Below are 17,124 nucleotides of genomic sequence, written 5' to 3' on the forward strand. Positions count from 1 at the left end.
GGTTGCGATTCTACGTAGTGCACTTTTTTGGTAAAAATGACATTATCTTTATTCTGTAGGTCCATACGATTTAAGAGATACCCAATTTATGTAGGTTTGGTTTTATTTTGCTAGTGAAAAAAAAATTATAAACTTTTTGTAAGAAAATCAGTAGGCTTAAAATTGTCCCCTTCTGACTCCTATAACTGTTATTTTTCCGCATACAGGACTGTATGAGGACTCATTTTTTGCGCCGTGATCTGTAGTTTTTCACTGTGCCATTTTTGGACTTTTTGATCACTTTTTATGGATTTCTTTCTGCTATATGAAGTGACCAAAAATGCGCAATCCTGGATTGGTATTTGTTTTTACGTTTACACCATTTACCGTGCGGTTTAATTAACATTATATTTTAATAATTCAGACATTTATGCAGGTAGTGATACCACATATGTTTATTTTTTTATTTATAAAATGGGAAAAGGTGGGTGATTCAAACTTTTATTAGGGGGAGGGGGCTCTACACAGTCTTTTTTTTTCTTTCTGAAATGTTTTTATTATTTTTTTTATAGTCCCCATTGGAGACTATAACATGGAATCTTTTGATTTCTAACACTGATCAATGCAGTGCTATTACACAGCACTGACCACTGTTAACTGCAGTCTGTTGCTCTAGCCTGCCAAAGCAGTCTAAAGCAACACAAAGAAGATCCGACGGCACAGAGGAAGTTAGGGACCCTCTGGCAGTCAGTTAAGGTGATCAGGACCATGTGATTGCCCCCCACGGTGGTCCCGATCACCCGTAGCAACCAGACAAGAACATTGAGTTTCCGGCTTTAGGTCCCATGATCAGCTTTGATTGAGAGATCTAAAGGGTTAATAGCCAGACATCTTGTACGGCTGCTGGCAGACACAGCAAGTCCGATGGTAAGAGATAGGCTGCTGCGTCTCCTGATCTAACGTGCTGCCGCTTATTGAATCCTTGGTTAACCCGAGGCAGAAGATGGAAGCCGGGAGCACAGACCGCAGCTCCCAACTGGCAAGTCCAGAGTATCCGTGGGCTGGCGTCTGATGTCAGCAATGCAGCTGTAACAAATGAGTAGTGGGAAGATGTAGTTCCGCTAATGTTGTATAGTCACTGGTACGATATGCAGTCAAGGGCAGAATGGTAATGGTATACCGAACAAGAAAAGTAGACTTCTCTTAAGGTGCTGAACTCACACGATACAGGTTTAATTTATCAAGAGATGGAACACATACAATAAAGTGTTTCCAGCCAATACTATATCACAAGGGGCACCGGTTGGACAAAAGTCAACCCGTCTACAAGAAACCGAATAACTCAAAACTAGAATTCAAACCCCTAGGGTTCCAGGGTATCGAATTCATATATTTTTTTGCTCTCCGCTCTGGACATCTTGATCATAAAGCTACCTCCTCTTCAATCTTTTCTAATTACTTGAAAACCTGTAAAATTAAACTAGATGGATTAAACCGTGGATGTCCATTCATATTTATATGCTCTGCTATTCTAATTTTAAATTGTCTTTATTTTAATTTAGTTCTTCCTATATATTGTTTTTTACATCTACATTCTAGAATATATAGTACTCCTTTGGCATTACATGTAATAAGATCTATTTTCCACTTAAAGGAAATCTGTCACCAGTGTCACCTGCACTAACCTGTCGGTACCGACAGGTAGTGCAGGTGACACTGATGACAACAGTACTTACCTTGTCCTGTTCCATGCAGGGGATCTCCGGTAAACTTCTCCGTTAGCTCCACAGCTCCAGGCACCCGGGCTTGGGGCACGGGCGGAGCTTAGTGAAGTCACCGCTGCTGCTCTCTGCTGGGTCCCGGGTCCTGGGAACAGCAGTGGTGATGTCACTAAGCTCCGCCCGTGCCCCAAGTGGTCAACACAATAGAGGACAGTGAACTGTTACAAATGGATCTGGAAAGGTTGGAGGTTTGGGCTGAGAAGTGGCAGATGAGGTTCAACATTCATAAATGTAAGGTAATGCACATGGGGAGGAAAAATCCAGGCTGGGATTATGTATTAAATGGGAGATCACTTGGGACGACTGATGTGGAAAAGGACTTAGGAGTCCTAGTTAACAGTAAATTTAGCTGTAGTGACCAGTGTCCGGTAGCTGCTGCCAAGGCAAAAAAATTCATGGGGTGCTTCAATAGGGGCATAGATGCCCACAACAAGGAAATAATTCTACCGCTGTAATAATCACTAGTCAGACCACACATGGAATATTGTGTACAATACTGGGCACCAGTGTACAAGAAAGATATAGTGGAGCTGGAGATCGTTCAAAGGCGGGCAACCAGAGTAATACAGGGAATGGGAGGACTACAGTGCCCACAAAGATTATCAGAATTGGGGTTATTTAGTTTAGAAAAAAGGCTTAGGGGAGACCTAATAACTATGTATAAATATATCAGGGGGCCGTACATAGATCTCTCCCATGATCTATTTATATCCAGGACTGTATTCATAACCAGGGGGCATCCTCTACGTCTAGAGGAAAGAAGGTTTCTACACCAGCACAGATGGGGGTTCTTTACTGTAAGAGCAGTGATACTATGGAACTCATTGACAGAGGAGGTGGTCATGGTGAACTCTAAGAGTTCAAAAGGGGTCTGGATGCATTTTTAGAGAGTAATAACATCGCTGGTTGTGTAAACTGGATTTATAGGGACAGAAGGTTGATCCAGGGATTAATTCTGACTGCCATATTTGGAGTCAGGAAGGAATTTTTAACTCTAGTATAAGAGTTTTTTTTTGCCTTCCTCTATCAACTCCGTAGGGACTCATTAAGGCAATAGGTTTAACTTGGATGACTCTGGTCTTTTTTCAACCTTATGATCTATGTTACTATGTATGTTACCTTACCAATAGTCACTTAAATTGTGATCATCAGTGTTCAAATCGTGTATAAATAATTCTAAATCAACCAAAGACCCCCTCCAAATTAAAATACTTTCATCTATATACCTCCGCCAGAGCACCAGATCCGAGCCAAGTCTGAGAATGATGTTGTCTTATTCCCAAGATGCCATAAATAGGTTGGCATAGCTTGGCACGAATCTGATGCCTACGGCAGTACCAGTCTGTAGTAAATAAAAATCACCCTCAAATTAAAAAGAAATGTGTGTTAACACAATATATAGGAAGAACAAAAAAAACATTAAAAATTATGAAAGCAAAGCATATATATCAAAAAAGGAAATTTGAAACATCCACTGTCTATTTTCTACTGTCCATAACAGTGACCCATACAGTTTAACTTTTACAGGTTTTCAAGTTATTAGAAAAGATTATAGAGGAGGTAGCTTTATGGTCAAGATGTCCAGAGCAGAGAAGAAAATATATTAATTTGATACCCTGGAACCTAGGGGTTTGAGTTCTAGTTTTGAGTTATTTGATTTCTTGTGGATGGACTTACTTTGGGCCAACAAGTGCCCCTTGTGATATAATATGGGGCACAGGCTGGCTCAGATTCAATCCCTCTATTCACCTGCAGTCAAATTTTGCAAATGCTGCCTCTTGCATTATTTTATTTTTATTTCCATTTTTACTTTTATTTATATTTTAATTTTCAGGTATATTGCCATTAGATCCATAAACTTGTTTAATGGATATTTTATATATGAGATTAGTTTTGTATATTTGTGGCCATAAATAATTATGTGGTGGATTGTAAGCATTTGGAAATAGGATGATTCCCATTCCATTAATCCATTTCTTTGTGAACTATATCCCTTTGATGAAACACAGGGACTGTGTATATATAGGATAAAGCAAGTTTCATTTTACATCACGACTACTGAGGAAGGGGTCATTTTATAATTCATGAGTACCCTGAAACGTGTCTAATCTGAACTGGTATCTTCAGTTGCACTACTACTAATATCAAACGGAGACTTCTTATTGCCATAGAGTGGCTCCAAAAGCAGAACTAAGTCTTCCCACTACTCACCTGTTAAAGCTGCATTGCCGATGTCAGACGCTGAGACGGGGATACTACGGACTTGCCAGTTTGGAGCTTTGGAGCTGCGGTCTGTGCTCCCGGCTTCCATCTTCTGCCATCGGGTTAACCAAGGATTCCGTGAACGGCAGCTCTCAGCGTGTTAGAACAGGAGACACGGCCGCCTACCCCTATCGGACTTGCTGTGTCTGCCAGCAGCCGTACAAGACGTCCGGCGGGTAATAGGTGGGAGGTACACAGTACCAACTACTGCAGAATCGGTTGCCCTGGACCATCTAACCTCTGATGAGAGGCAAACTATTGTTTAGTTGTCATAAGTGACTTACAGCTACTAAATATCTATTGTATTAACATCACAATAAGACGGGCAATATGATATTAAAATGAAAACTGTATATGTATATGAAATCTGAACAATATGGAGTAACAGATGCTGGACTATGCAACCTATTTACAATATAATTGATTATATATAGCATCCTCTTATGCTACTGTGCTATACAAGTGAAAATGTAATATAGCATATTCTTTGTAGCAGTAGCTTACATCTGATGTTTTAGAGTATTATACATGTTATACTATATCCTTTCAAGGGCCCTCTGTTGGGATATGATTTTATGAATATTATCAATTAGTTCTTGTAAAAATATTTTAATAAATTATCCTATGTATTTGAAGCACGGTTCTCCCATTTATTTATATTTATAAATTTCCATCATGCACCAGCTCTACTAGATATCTGGTGATTTCCTTTAGGTCCGGATTTGTGTGCGGATAACCTCAAATTAGTTTAGCTGTGAGCTGCACACATCTCTTATATTTATATTCATCTTAGAATGCTGTTTTCCAGAGGGATGCCATAAAACTTTATGATACCATAAGGTACCTGGATTGTCAGGTGCAGGAACCGATCCAAGTAGAGAAACTGCTACGTTGATCATTTTAATCAAAAGCCACAGTTTATTGAAAAATAACACATTAAAGGAGATCTGCAGCCATAGACACTTATCCCCTATCCGCAGGACAGATGATAAGTGTCTGATCGCGGGGGAATCCGAACACTGGGACCCCTACGATCTCTTGTACCCGAGAGGCTCTCCCACGCAGGAGGTGTGTCGGCCGCAGCATGACACCGCAGCCGACTTTCCCCCTCCATGTATCTTTAAGGGAGAGGCGGAGATTCAGTGAGGTCAACAACAAGCGCATTAGCCGCACAGAGCCACGGTAATGCCGGGTCCCCAAACGGGAAATCTCATGGGAGTCCCAGCGGTCGGACCCCAACGATCACACACTTACCCCCTATCTGCAGATAGGGGATAAGTGTTTATGGCTGCAGTTCTCCTCTAAAAAGCCACAAACGGTATGGTGTTTTGGGGTATAAATCACCCCTTCTTCAGATGTGCAAAGGGCGAAATGGAGGATACACTTAGGGTCTGCCCCTTATACATTCAAAAAACGACGCCCAAATGACATCATAGCCAGTGGCCAATCACATACAAAGTAATCGCATACAAACTAATTTCCAAAGCAATACAACAGATAACAGTAAAACAGGTGGTAAGTCTAACAACTATAAATTATATATGAGCCTGTAAAAGGTGTCAGCACACTGTATCCCCTGTAAAACCATTAATATGAACTTGCTGTACCTTGTAGTTGCTGATGTCTCCTGTAAAAAACTTTAGTATGAAACAAAAGGCTTGTTGTACCTTGTAGTTGCTAACGTCCCGCTGGCCGGAGCGCCCTTCAACTTTCTATGCCAGTCTGCTGCCAGGGTAGGCAAAAAACCTGACGAAGACTACATAAGGATGTTTCAGAATATGTCCCTGCAATTTCATCCTAACTAGAGCCGGGTTATGAGAGCACAGCGGGTCCGCCAAATGAACGAATAGCAGGAGAAGCGCCGTTGGCTCCATTGGCAGAGTATGTGCTGGTGAGATGGGACTATGGGATGCGGTACCCGCACTAAATGCTATTGGTGCCAGACTAATGGATACTGTATAATGAATACTGTTCAGCATATGTACAATAAATTAATATTAAGATGGTGTACTATGTAGTTAATTATAAAATTGATGCATATATATGTTAAAACAAGGACTGAGTAGATTAAAACCATAAAACCGGGGGCAGATTATATTTGAGGAGTATAGATAAACTATTAAATAGTTTAAACCGAAACGTCGCCTCACATTGTGTGAATAAAGCACCTTTTGGAGTTGCTGCGGCCTTTTTTGGTTATATCTAACTGGATTCCTGAACCTGGGCTCCTAGCTGACGGCACCCGTGCATCTGTCTTTTTTTGTGATGTGCTGCTCTCTTTTGGCTTTTTTAAACTATTAAATAGCTAAAATATGGCTGCAAGATACATATATAGCAAAATGATTCTACAAATACAGGCTCATTAACTCCATGTATACATGTTCATAATTATTAATGACAAATAAAAAGGGATAAGACAACATACACACTCAATTAGGGATATAAAATTAAAAATAAGAATAAAATACAATAAAATCAGTTTGGATAAATAGACAAATGCATAGGTGAAATGTTTCCCAAACACAGGATGTGCGCTCATTACCCGGATCTAGTTATGATGAAGTTGAAGGGGCATATTCTGGAACATCCTTATGTAGTCTGCGCCTTTTTTTTGCCTAACCCCGGTAGCGGACTGCCACCGGAAGTAGGAGGGCGCTCCGGCCAGCGGGATATTAGCAACTGCAAGGTATAGCAAGCCTTTTGGTTCATACTAATGTTTTAAAGGGGACATCAGCATCTACAAGGTACAGCAAGCCTTTTGGTTCATACTAATGTTTTAAAGGGGACACAGTGTGCTGACACCTTTTACAGGCTCATATATAATTTATAGTTGTTAGACTTACCACCACTATTGCTTTTATTTGTTGTTTTGCATTGGGAATCACTTTGTATGTGATTACTTTGTATGTGATTGGCCACTGGCTATGATGTCATTTGGGCATCTGTTTTGTGTAGTGTATCCTCCATTCTGCCATCTGCACATAAAATGCCATTGTGTCATGTATTTGGCTTTCTAATATGTTATGTTTTAATACAATGCAGTTAATACTATCAGCCTAGCAGTTTCTCTACTTGGATCGGTTCCTGCACCTGACAATCCGGTTATTTTCTATTACTTCCTTATGGTATCTGTCACTCTGGTGGATCTAGGATCAAAGACAGACACCTGGTGGCTGCACCGTCCAATTAATATCATCGTTGACTGCGCATACTGCTGTTTTGTCTATTACTGGTGTTGTGTCTATTATCCTCCTTTACTGCCTCCTGTGATGTTCATACATACTACACTATTAGGAGCTCTGCTTAGAGTCAGACACGTGTGGGGCGTAAATGCTCACTGTACCCCTTATTACATTACGTGAGGGGTGAAGTTTCCAAAATGGGGGGGGGTCCATTGTTCTGGCACCACAAGGACTGTGAAAACACGCGTGGCCTTCAATTCCGGACAAATTTTCCCTTCAAAAGCCCAATGGCGCTCTTTCTCTTCTCAGCATTGTAGTTTGCCCGCAGAGCACTTTACATCCACATATGGGGTATGTTCTTACTCAGAAGAAATGGGGTTACACATTTTGGGGGGCTTTTTTCCCCTATTTTCCCTTATGAAAAGGGAAAATTTAGGGTAGCACCAGCATTTTTGTGAAAAACATAAAAAATTTTTCATTTTCCCATCCAACTTTAGCATAAATTCGTCAAACACCTGTGGGGTGCTAAGGCTCACTATGCCCTTGTTACGTTCCATGAGGGGTGTAGTTTTCAAAATGGGGTCACATGTGGGTATTAGTTTTTTTGCGTTTATGTCAGAACCGCTGTACAATCAGCCACCTGAGCCCTGTTGTGCGCTCGCAGAGCATTTTACGCCCACATAATGGGTATTTTCGTACTCAGAAGAAGTTTTGGGGGTCTTTTTATTCCTTTTATCTCTTGTGAAAATGAATTATGGGGCAATACCAGCATGTTAGATTAAAAACATTTTTTTTTTTTTTACAATAACGTGCAAGTGTAGACCCCAACTTTACCTTTTTAAAAGGGGTAAAGAAAAAAGCCCACCAAAATTTGTTAGGCAATTTCTCCCGAGTGCAAGAATTACACTGCCTGCCGCCGCCGACTCCGCTCCTGGGGCCCCGATCTCGCTGCCGATGCTGGGGATCGGGGGCCGATTATAGTGGACCAATACTTACATTTACCTTATATTTTGCATTCACTTCAGTCACTTACTGAATGGTAGGTCTCTGCCACTGTGTTCTTTTAAACTGATGGTTGATATAGTAAGTTCTGCCAAGGATATCCTGTTTCTCTTCCCACCCTGGAGGTAATGGAGACAATTCCTGCTGCTGTGGTTGACAAGAAGGGTCTGGTTGGTCCAATATAACCCAACCAGGCTAAAGAAAAATTAAAAGGCAGATTTAGTGTATATTTATATATATATATATATATATATATATATATATATATATATATATATATATATATACACACAGTGTAATGAATTAGGCAAAACAAGAAATATTTATTTATTAATTCATCTCAATTACAGTATACAAAGCTGATTAGAAAATAACATGAAAGAAATTGACAGTACACTGTAGACTGATAAAAGGAAGAAAAAAAAAATCTATAAATCCAGTGTAAAGTAAATGCCTATATATAGGTCTGTGGGCAATCATATACCAAATGTGTCTTTGACATAAGTCTGTCAAGTTTACTTTTGGATACCTTTTCTGACTATACAGAAACAGCTTTGACAGCTCTTTTTTTTTTGTTAAAACAGAACATCACAAAAACACACACAACTACCGGTATGTTATGCTATAATATGCACATTTTAATAAAGTTATTGACAGACATACATTAAAATCTATTGATATAATAGTATTGCATATGCTTGCTCTGTACATCACCTCCTTCTATACTGACCAACGATAGATGGATAATTCATATCCAACTGTATACAGAGAGGTCTTTAAATGGGCACTCATGGAAAAATGTTTTGCTATTACACTCCTTATGGTAAATAAAAAACATTTTTAACGTGCTTTATTTAACCCCTTAAGGACCAAGCCCATTTTGGCCGTAAGGACCAGACCATTTTTGCATTTTTGTTTTTTTTCCTCCTCGCCTTCCAGAAATCATAATTCTTTTATATTTTCATCCAAAGACCCATATGAGGGCTTGTTTTTTGCATCACCAATTTTACTTGGTAATGACATCACTTGTTTTACCCTAAAATGTGAGAAAATTTAAAAGGAAACCGCAATTTAGCAAATTTTGGAAGGTCTTGTTTTCACACTGTTCACTTATTCTGTGGGTCAATACGCTTAAATGGGTACTCCGGTGGGAAAAAAAAAAATTTTGAATCAACTGGTGCCAGAAAGAAAAAAAAAATGTGTAAATTACTTCTATTAAAAAATCTTTATCCTTCCAGTACTTATTAGCGGCTGTATATTACAGAAAGCATTCTTTTGTTTTTGGATTTCTCTTTTTTCTGTCCACAGTGCTCTCTGCTGACACCTCTGTCTTTATCAGGAACTGTCCAGAGCAACATAGGTTTGCTTTGGGGAATTGCTCCTGTTCTAGACAATTCCTGATACAGCAGAGAGCACCGTGGACAGACAAAAAAAAAAAGAAATCCAAAAAGAAAAGAACTTTCTCTGTATTATATAGCAGTTAACAAGTACTGGAAGGATAAAGATTTTTTAATAGAAGTAATTTACAAATCTGTTTAACTTTGTGGCACCAGTTGATTAAAAAAAAAATTTCCACTGGAGTACCCCTTTAAAATTATACCCGGGTTATATGCTTTTTTATAATTGTACTGCTTTAAAAAAATCTCAAACTATTTTAACAAAATTAGTATGTTTGAAATTGCTCTATATTGACTACCTATAACTTTCTAATGTTTCCGTATACTGGGTGGTATAAGGGCTTATTTATTTTTTTTTTTTTTTATAAAATGTGGGAAAAAAAGCCACAATTTTGGACTTTTTTTTAACGTTTACGCCATTCACCGTACGGGATAATTAACAATATACTTTGATAGTTCAGACTTTTACCCACACCGCTATACCTAACATGTTTATTAATTATTTTTTTACGCTTTTGGGGGGTAAAAAAAATACAATTTTTTTTTTGGGGGGGGGGGGAGATGTTTTTCACTTTTTTTTTCACTTTTTTATTTTATTTTTATTTATTTACACATTTTTTTCATATCCATAGGGGACTATTTATAGCAATCATTTGATTGCTAATACTGTTCAGTGCTACGCATAGGGCATAGCACTGATCAGTATTATCAGCGATCTTCTGCTCCATCTCAGACCAGAGCAGAAGACCCCTGGAGGCAGGTGAGAGGACCTCCAGCCTCCATGCTGGATGATCGGATCACCACGGCAGCGCTGCGGGCGATCCGATCATCCGTTTTAAGTACCGCACTGCTGCAGATGCCGTGATCTGTATTGATCACGGCATCTGAGGGGTTATTGGCAGACATCGGCGCGATCACTGATGTCCGCCATTACCGGCAGGTCCCTGGCTGCTGATGGAAGCATCGGTCCGGTGCTCGCGGTCATGTTCATGGCATAAATGTAAGTCATGGTGCGCTAAGTGCTTAAGGGTTAAAAAAAATGATGTTTTGGTGGTGTTTAAAAAAAGCTGCCACTAGGTGTTTCCCTAATTGTCAATAGCACATTTCCCCCTTTTCTTTTGCACAGACTTTGGACTCCTCCTGGCCTGACAGACATCCAAAATCAGGAAATGCAGTCTGGAGTACTGGGGGGGGGGGCTTAGCAGCCTTAGCCAATCATAGCTCACCTCACACACTGAACTGCTCTGGCCTGTATGTAGCAAAGTGAGGGAGGAAGTTCTCCCTTGTATGGCTTCAGATAATGTCTAGCCTGGTGGATAACACCCTTTCCCAGTTTGTGATTCTGAATGAGTCTGAGCAGAAAATACAGAGCAATATCAAGGTAGAAAAATAAAAAAAATACAGGGGTAGTTTATCATGATGGGGGCAGTGAACTGGGAGGATTATAAAATGTAACAAGATCATGAGTGGTATTCTTTATGGTGAGGTGAGCAAGAGGAGCTGGTAAGAGTTCAGCTAATATTTGCAGCATTCTGTCTTGTAAGCTACTAGTGGAGTATATCAGATACAAGTTTGTACATTTAAATGTGTTTTTTCGATGGGGGAAAACATTAAAGAAACCCATACTAAATGGTTTGGTCTGTCAGCACTTCTAGCTTTCCATCAAAGCTTTCCATCAACTGTCATCTGCCTCAGCCAGGAATAGAGTGAGGGGTCATTTTTTACATGTTTGGACAGAGAACGGGGCGCCAACAGCAGGAACCAGCAGCGGTAGAACAGCACAAGCGGTGGATGGTCTGCAGGTGAGTACAGCTTTCTTATTTTTCCCCCACCCTGAGCGGATTTAAAATGCAGAAATACTTTTATTTTGTATTTTTATTTTATTCAGACAACTACTTTAACCAAATGGTGTTTTTTGTGCCATTTGGTATCCTAGAACTATGGACACACCACTACATTATTCTGTTATTCAACAGACTACTTTAACTCTTGAAGTTATTAACGGTCTATGTCCCCAGCACCCCAAGTGAGAAAAAGCATACTGCAGATCAGCTTAATTTTGATATGACAAAGAAAAAAAAAAAAAAAAATTAAATTGCAAATGTAAAAAAAACACAAAAATAAATAAAAAAAATAAATAAAAAAAGGTCCAGATTATCACTGTATTATACATCCATAAAGCAAAAAATTAAGTCTGGGCCTTAAAGCGCATCTTATCTGAAAAAACATTTTATATAATCTAGATAACATTATATGTATAATTGTAGTACAAACTGGTTAAAAATGTGTTTATTTTGGGGTGAAAAAATTCTGCCTTGTCCCTGAAGCTAGTATCTGTGCAGAGACAACTTACAGGAAGTATGAGCAGGACAAACAGGGCTCTGTGCAGGTTCCTGGTTTGTCTATCAGCCTGCTATGTGAGCCGGGAGCATATCACAGTGCCTCAGTGCACAGAGCCCTGTATGTCCCGCCCTCATTTCCTGTAATTTATCTGCACAGACACACAGTAGCTTCAGGGACAAGACAGCATTCACCCCAAAATATACACCTTTTTTTAACCAGTTTGCATTACAATTAATTTTTTTATTATTCTTCTTTTTTTTTTCTTTTTTATTAACCCCTTAAGGACCAAGCCCATTTTGGCCTTGTGGACCAGGCTAATTTTATTTTTGCATTTTCGTTTTTTCCTCCTCGCCTTCTAAAAATCATAACTCTTATCCACAGATGAGTATGAAGGCTTGTCTTTTGCACAACCAGTTATCCTTTGTAATGACATCCCTCATTTTACAATAAAATGTATGGCGCAACCAAAATAATACTATTTGTGTGGTATAGACATTGAAAAGAAAACCACAATTTAGCAAATTTTGGAAGGTTTCATTTTCACACTGTACAAATTACCTTAAAAATGAAATTTTATGACGTTATTCTGTGGGTCAATAAGATTAATATGATACCCATGATTACATACATTTCTATTTTTGTATTGCTTTAAAAAAACATCTCAAACTTTTTAAACAAATTAGTATGTGAGGGCAAATTTTTTTGATCTGTATTTTTTTTATTGATACCACATTTGCATATATAAAACATTTAATACATTTTTTATAAATTTTTTGGGAATATGACGTGACAAAAAAAAAAATATGTTGTGACAAAAAAGCAGCAGTTTTTTTTAGTTTTTTTTTAACGTTTACACAGTTCCCCATACGGGATAATTAAAATTATATTTCGATAGTTCGGACATTTACGCACGCGGCGATACCAAATATGTTTATTTAATTTTTTTTACGCTTTTTGGGGGTAAAATGGGAAAAAACTGACATTTTACCATTTTATTGGGGAGGGGATTTTTCACATTTTTTTTACTTCCGATCATCCATTTTAACCCCTTAAAGGGTAGCTCCCACCAAGTACTATATAATCTAATATGTCCCTACCTAGTAGTAATCTAGCCCTAACCCCCTACCTGGCTTCAAACATTTTAAAATCGCTTTAATAGAGCAGATTTAGTGCTTCTAAACTGCGCTTCCCAACAGGCGCGACATCACTGACACCTTGCTGGGCGCTTGCTTGAGCCCTCACATCGTCTATGCAGCGCTCCTGTCGGGAGCACGCATAGATGATCTGCCAATAGCACGGCAGGCAGCTCCAGGGTCTCCTCCTCCGTGTTTAGCTGTGCATGTGCTATCCAGGGAGGAGGAGCAGAGGAGCATTGCCGGCCTGCCAGGGCATCGCCATACAGCTGTCAGGGCATGCTTGCTGTTGTAGTTTTTCAGCAGCTGGAGGCATACTGTTTGAGAAACACTCATGTGTAATCAGGGTGCCTCCAGCTGCTGCAAAACTACAACTCCCAGCATGCCCTGAAAGCTGATGACTGTATGGTCATGCTGGGAGTTGTATAAAGTATTATAAGACCTCAGATCAGACTTACCCATCCGGAGGATCAGCGCAGCAATGAGTCCGCGCGCTGCCTCCGGATAGGGTAATGGGGGCGGGCGAGGCCATTGGAGCTGGCCAATGCGCGCAGCCCCAGCTATCAGCGTACTCGCTCTCGCCTGTTTGATTAACAGGCGGGAGCGAGCACCGCAGTGACTGAATTTCGACTCATTTGCCAGGCTGAAATGAGTCGAAATTCTGTAGTGACGTTACTGCCGAATGCATTCGGCAACTAGGAGGGCGACCCCTAGTGGCCGAATTTAAAAGTGATTTTAAACTGGTTTAAAATCACTTTTTTTAATTAAAGTATATTAGAGATATGTTGTAGTACTTAAGTACTACAACATATCAATTTTTTGATTTCATGACAGTGCCCATTTAAGGACGCAGCCCTTTTTTGCAATTCTGACCACTGTCACTTTACGAATTAATAACGTGAAAAGGCTTTTACGCCTCAACAGAATTAGTACTACCGTGTTTCCCCAAAAATAAGACATAAACATAAAATAAGCCATACCAGAAGTTCTATGTAGTTGTTCAATATAAGACATACCCCCTAAAATAAGCCATATTGGTAGGCGTGGCTTATTGAAGATAATGGAGATGGCCAGCCCTTCATCTGCCCCATCTTGACAGGTACCATATCGTAGGGATGTCCTTACAGTGGTGGCTTACGTGTGGCTTCCGTGCGTCCCGTCTCCCAGCTGATCAGCGTGGGGATGGCAGCTGACATGGCAGAGTGTCCCAGCGTGGGGAAGCGTCTTCTGTGCGGCAGCGGCTCCCAAGTCCCTGCGGTTGCCTAGCACTGGGAGGAAGTTAAAGCCACTTCCTCCCAGTACTCTGGTGCATCTGGGAAGGAGAGCAGGCCAGGTGGGTACCGTATGGAATGAGGAGGAATAAAAATGAGCAATAAGGAGGAATAAAAATGAGCAATAAGGAGGAATAAAAATTAGCTACCATGTCTATATTAATTTCATATAGCCATCCCCTTCATTTCATATGCCCATGCCTGTACTTACCTTAATAAAAATAAGGCATCCCCTGAAAATAAGCCATGGTGTGTCTTTTTGAAGAAAAATAAATATAAGACAGTGTCTTATTTTTGGAGAAACACGGTTATATTTTAATAATTATTTTTTTTATCTACAGGCTTAGCAATCAGAATCATATTTAGCATCTGTAAACACCAAATTATCAGCAGAAAATAAAAATAATCTGTATGCTGTAAATAAACAGTTCAGAACTAATCTGCCACCATACAGAGAAGAGTGATATTAAAGCGTACAAAAAATAAAATCGCAAAACTCAGAAAATAGTTCTCATCATACAACAAAACTGACCTCCACCTCTTCGCCCTGCTCTGTGTTTTCTTCTTCTGATCCACTGTTTTTAGGTAAGTAAGTCATTTTTAATCGAAGATGTCCCTTGACTTTAGATTTATGACTGTTGAGGAAACATTAGGCAAGAAAATTTATTGACATCTAATGACACAATGATATTTGAAAACAAACAAAAGAAAATTACGCCATTCAGGATCTTAAAAAAAAAAAAAAAAAAAATACATATTTGAGGCCAATATTTCAAATTTCCACTTTTTTCCTTTCATGCCAGTCTCATGGGAGAAAGAAAAAGTGTCTTTAATGGTAATTTTAAAAAAAGGTATCTATAGATCCCCAGTAACCAACGGAGGCCAAAAGTGTGTCATGTTGGCCTTGTTTGGGTGGCATCTGTTGGGGTTTGCTGGATGGAATAGTGCGGACTTCCCCACTATACAGAGTGCTTTGATACTATTTACTGCAGCTTGAAGACAGTCTTAGCAGTTACGGTACTCTTTTAGCTTGATAAGCAATAACCAATTCTTATAATATAGTCACTGTATGAAAGAATTGCTAAGTACAGGTAAAATTCTATAATACATTCTGAAAAAGTGGCTTTAAATGTACAAGTCCATGATGACTGCTAATGATTTTAACTGTCTCAAAAACGTAGCCTTACAATGTAATTTTGTGGGCATCTCCTCATCTGGTTCGCTGTTCCTTTGAGTTTAGATCTAGTTACAATCCATGTAAACTACTGTAAATAGTACAAAAGACACAGATTCCGATATATATTATCTTTTCTATAGTAAGCCTGTGAACAGAGCATGCTAATGTATAGAGAGATACTAAGCTCTGTGTTTACTTACAGCAGGGGAATGCTAGGGAGTAGAAACAAAAAAATATATACAGATTTGGAATAAGTCTTTTTAACAATTTACATCTTACTGTATACAAAAAAAATAGTGTAAAAATATAGCCTTGGCATTCATAAACGAGAGAACATATCACAAATGTATGAACATGAAAGGTACTATGTATCCAACCTCTATCTATACATTAAAAATGTTCAAAGTGATTTCCATTGGTGACACAGCGCATGTCTAGACACGTGCCAGCACATCCCTCACTGCTTTAGTCATGAGTTAGCTGGGAAGGGGTAGGGCAGATACAGCCCAACAAAAAGAAGTTGCAAGATGTTAGATCTGGTGATCGTAGAGGCCAGCACAACATTGGTGAATTATTGTTTCTGGTGCTGCAATTCAACATTGTAATAGAGTTTCATTCAGGTTTCGCGCACATCCAAGTAGAAATGTTGAGGTGCACCATCTTGATGATAGACAAAGATGTGCAAAACATGGTCTATCTGTGGCATGTCATTCCTTTCACATGTCCAGATAGAGGTGGCCAGGAAAAGGGACTGTAGATTTTGTACCTGGTCACTGCAGCACTGTTTTTGTACCCAAAAAGCTTTTTCTTACTGCAATGTCACCATCCTTTAGTTTTGCTTGGATTTTCGGTCACTACTTTTGCACAACCTTTTTTTTGTTTTAAACACCCCGTATTTTAGGAAGGGTTATAGAGGTGACAGACTCCCTTTAAGGAATATGCTCATAGCAGAACTGATCTTGTATGTGTTTATAGCTGTGATATTACCGCCAACATAAATGATCCTAAACAGCCAAACACTTGTAATAAATTGCAAAATAAAAAACCTTGAACAGTAATGAGTACGAATTGAATGGTCAAAGCCCTAAGCAAACATATTTTGCAGAGTTCTCTAGAATGTGGTCAAAAGTATGCAAAGACATTCCTTCTCTGTGCCCTGTGAAAACCAGAACTGTGGAACACTAGAAGCTCTGCCTGAAATAAGAAAACTTGTGTTAGGGCTTTCAGGTCTGGGACTTGGACAAAAATGTGCTAAGAATTTACACCCGTATTTATTACTTAAAAAGCACTTTTATAGTGCAGCATATGATGTTATTAGAGAATAATCTAGAGGTTCTTGTGTATGACTTTTGCATACCTGTTTTAGCTGATGTGAGTTTGGCTCCATACTGAGAGAGTGAGAGAGGGAGAGAGAGGGAGGGAGAGAGAGGGAGGGAGAGAGAGGGAGGGAGAGAGAGGGAGGGAGAGAGAGAGGGAGGGAGAGAGAGAGGGAGAGAGAGAGGGAGAGAGGGAGAGAGAGAGGGAGAGAGAGAGGGAGAGAGGGAGAGAGGAAGGGAGAGAGAGCGAGAGAGAGAGAGCGAGAGAGAGGAAGGGAGAG

The 17,124-nt window shown here is 39.5% G+C and overlaps 1 protein-coding gene across 5 annotated transcripts in view; it reads right to left on the bottom strand.

The window, feature by feature from the left end:
* The window catches only part of NEDD4 (NEDD4 E3 ubiquitin protein ligase), a 247,024-nt gene that overhangs the window by 74,034 nt on the left and 155,866 nt on the right, over positions 1 to 17,124 (bottom strand). For all 5 annotated transcript variants that reach the window (XM_056572379.1, XM_056572380.1, XM_056572378.1 and 2 more), the window contains 2 exons: positions 14,883 to 14,985; positions 8,238 to 8,401 (listed from right to left, as the gene is read on the bottom strand). In XM_056572379.1, the coding sequence (XP_056428354.1) occupies positions 8,238 to 8,401; positions 14,883 to 14,985 (267 nt within the window). The remainder of the gene's footprint in view (positions 1 to 8,237; positions 8,402 to 14,882; positions 14,986 to 17,124) is intronic.

The sequence above is a fragment of the Hyla sarda genome, chromosome 4, assembly GCF_029499605.1.
Source record: "Hyla sarda isolate aHylSar1 chromosome 4, aHylSar1.hap1, whole genome shotgun sequence".
NCBI classification, from domain to species: Eukaryota; Metazoa; Chordata; class Amphibia; order Anura; family Hylidae; genus Hyla; species Hyla sarda.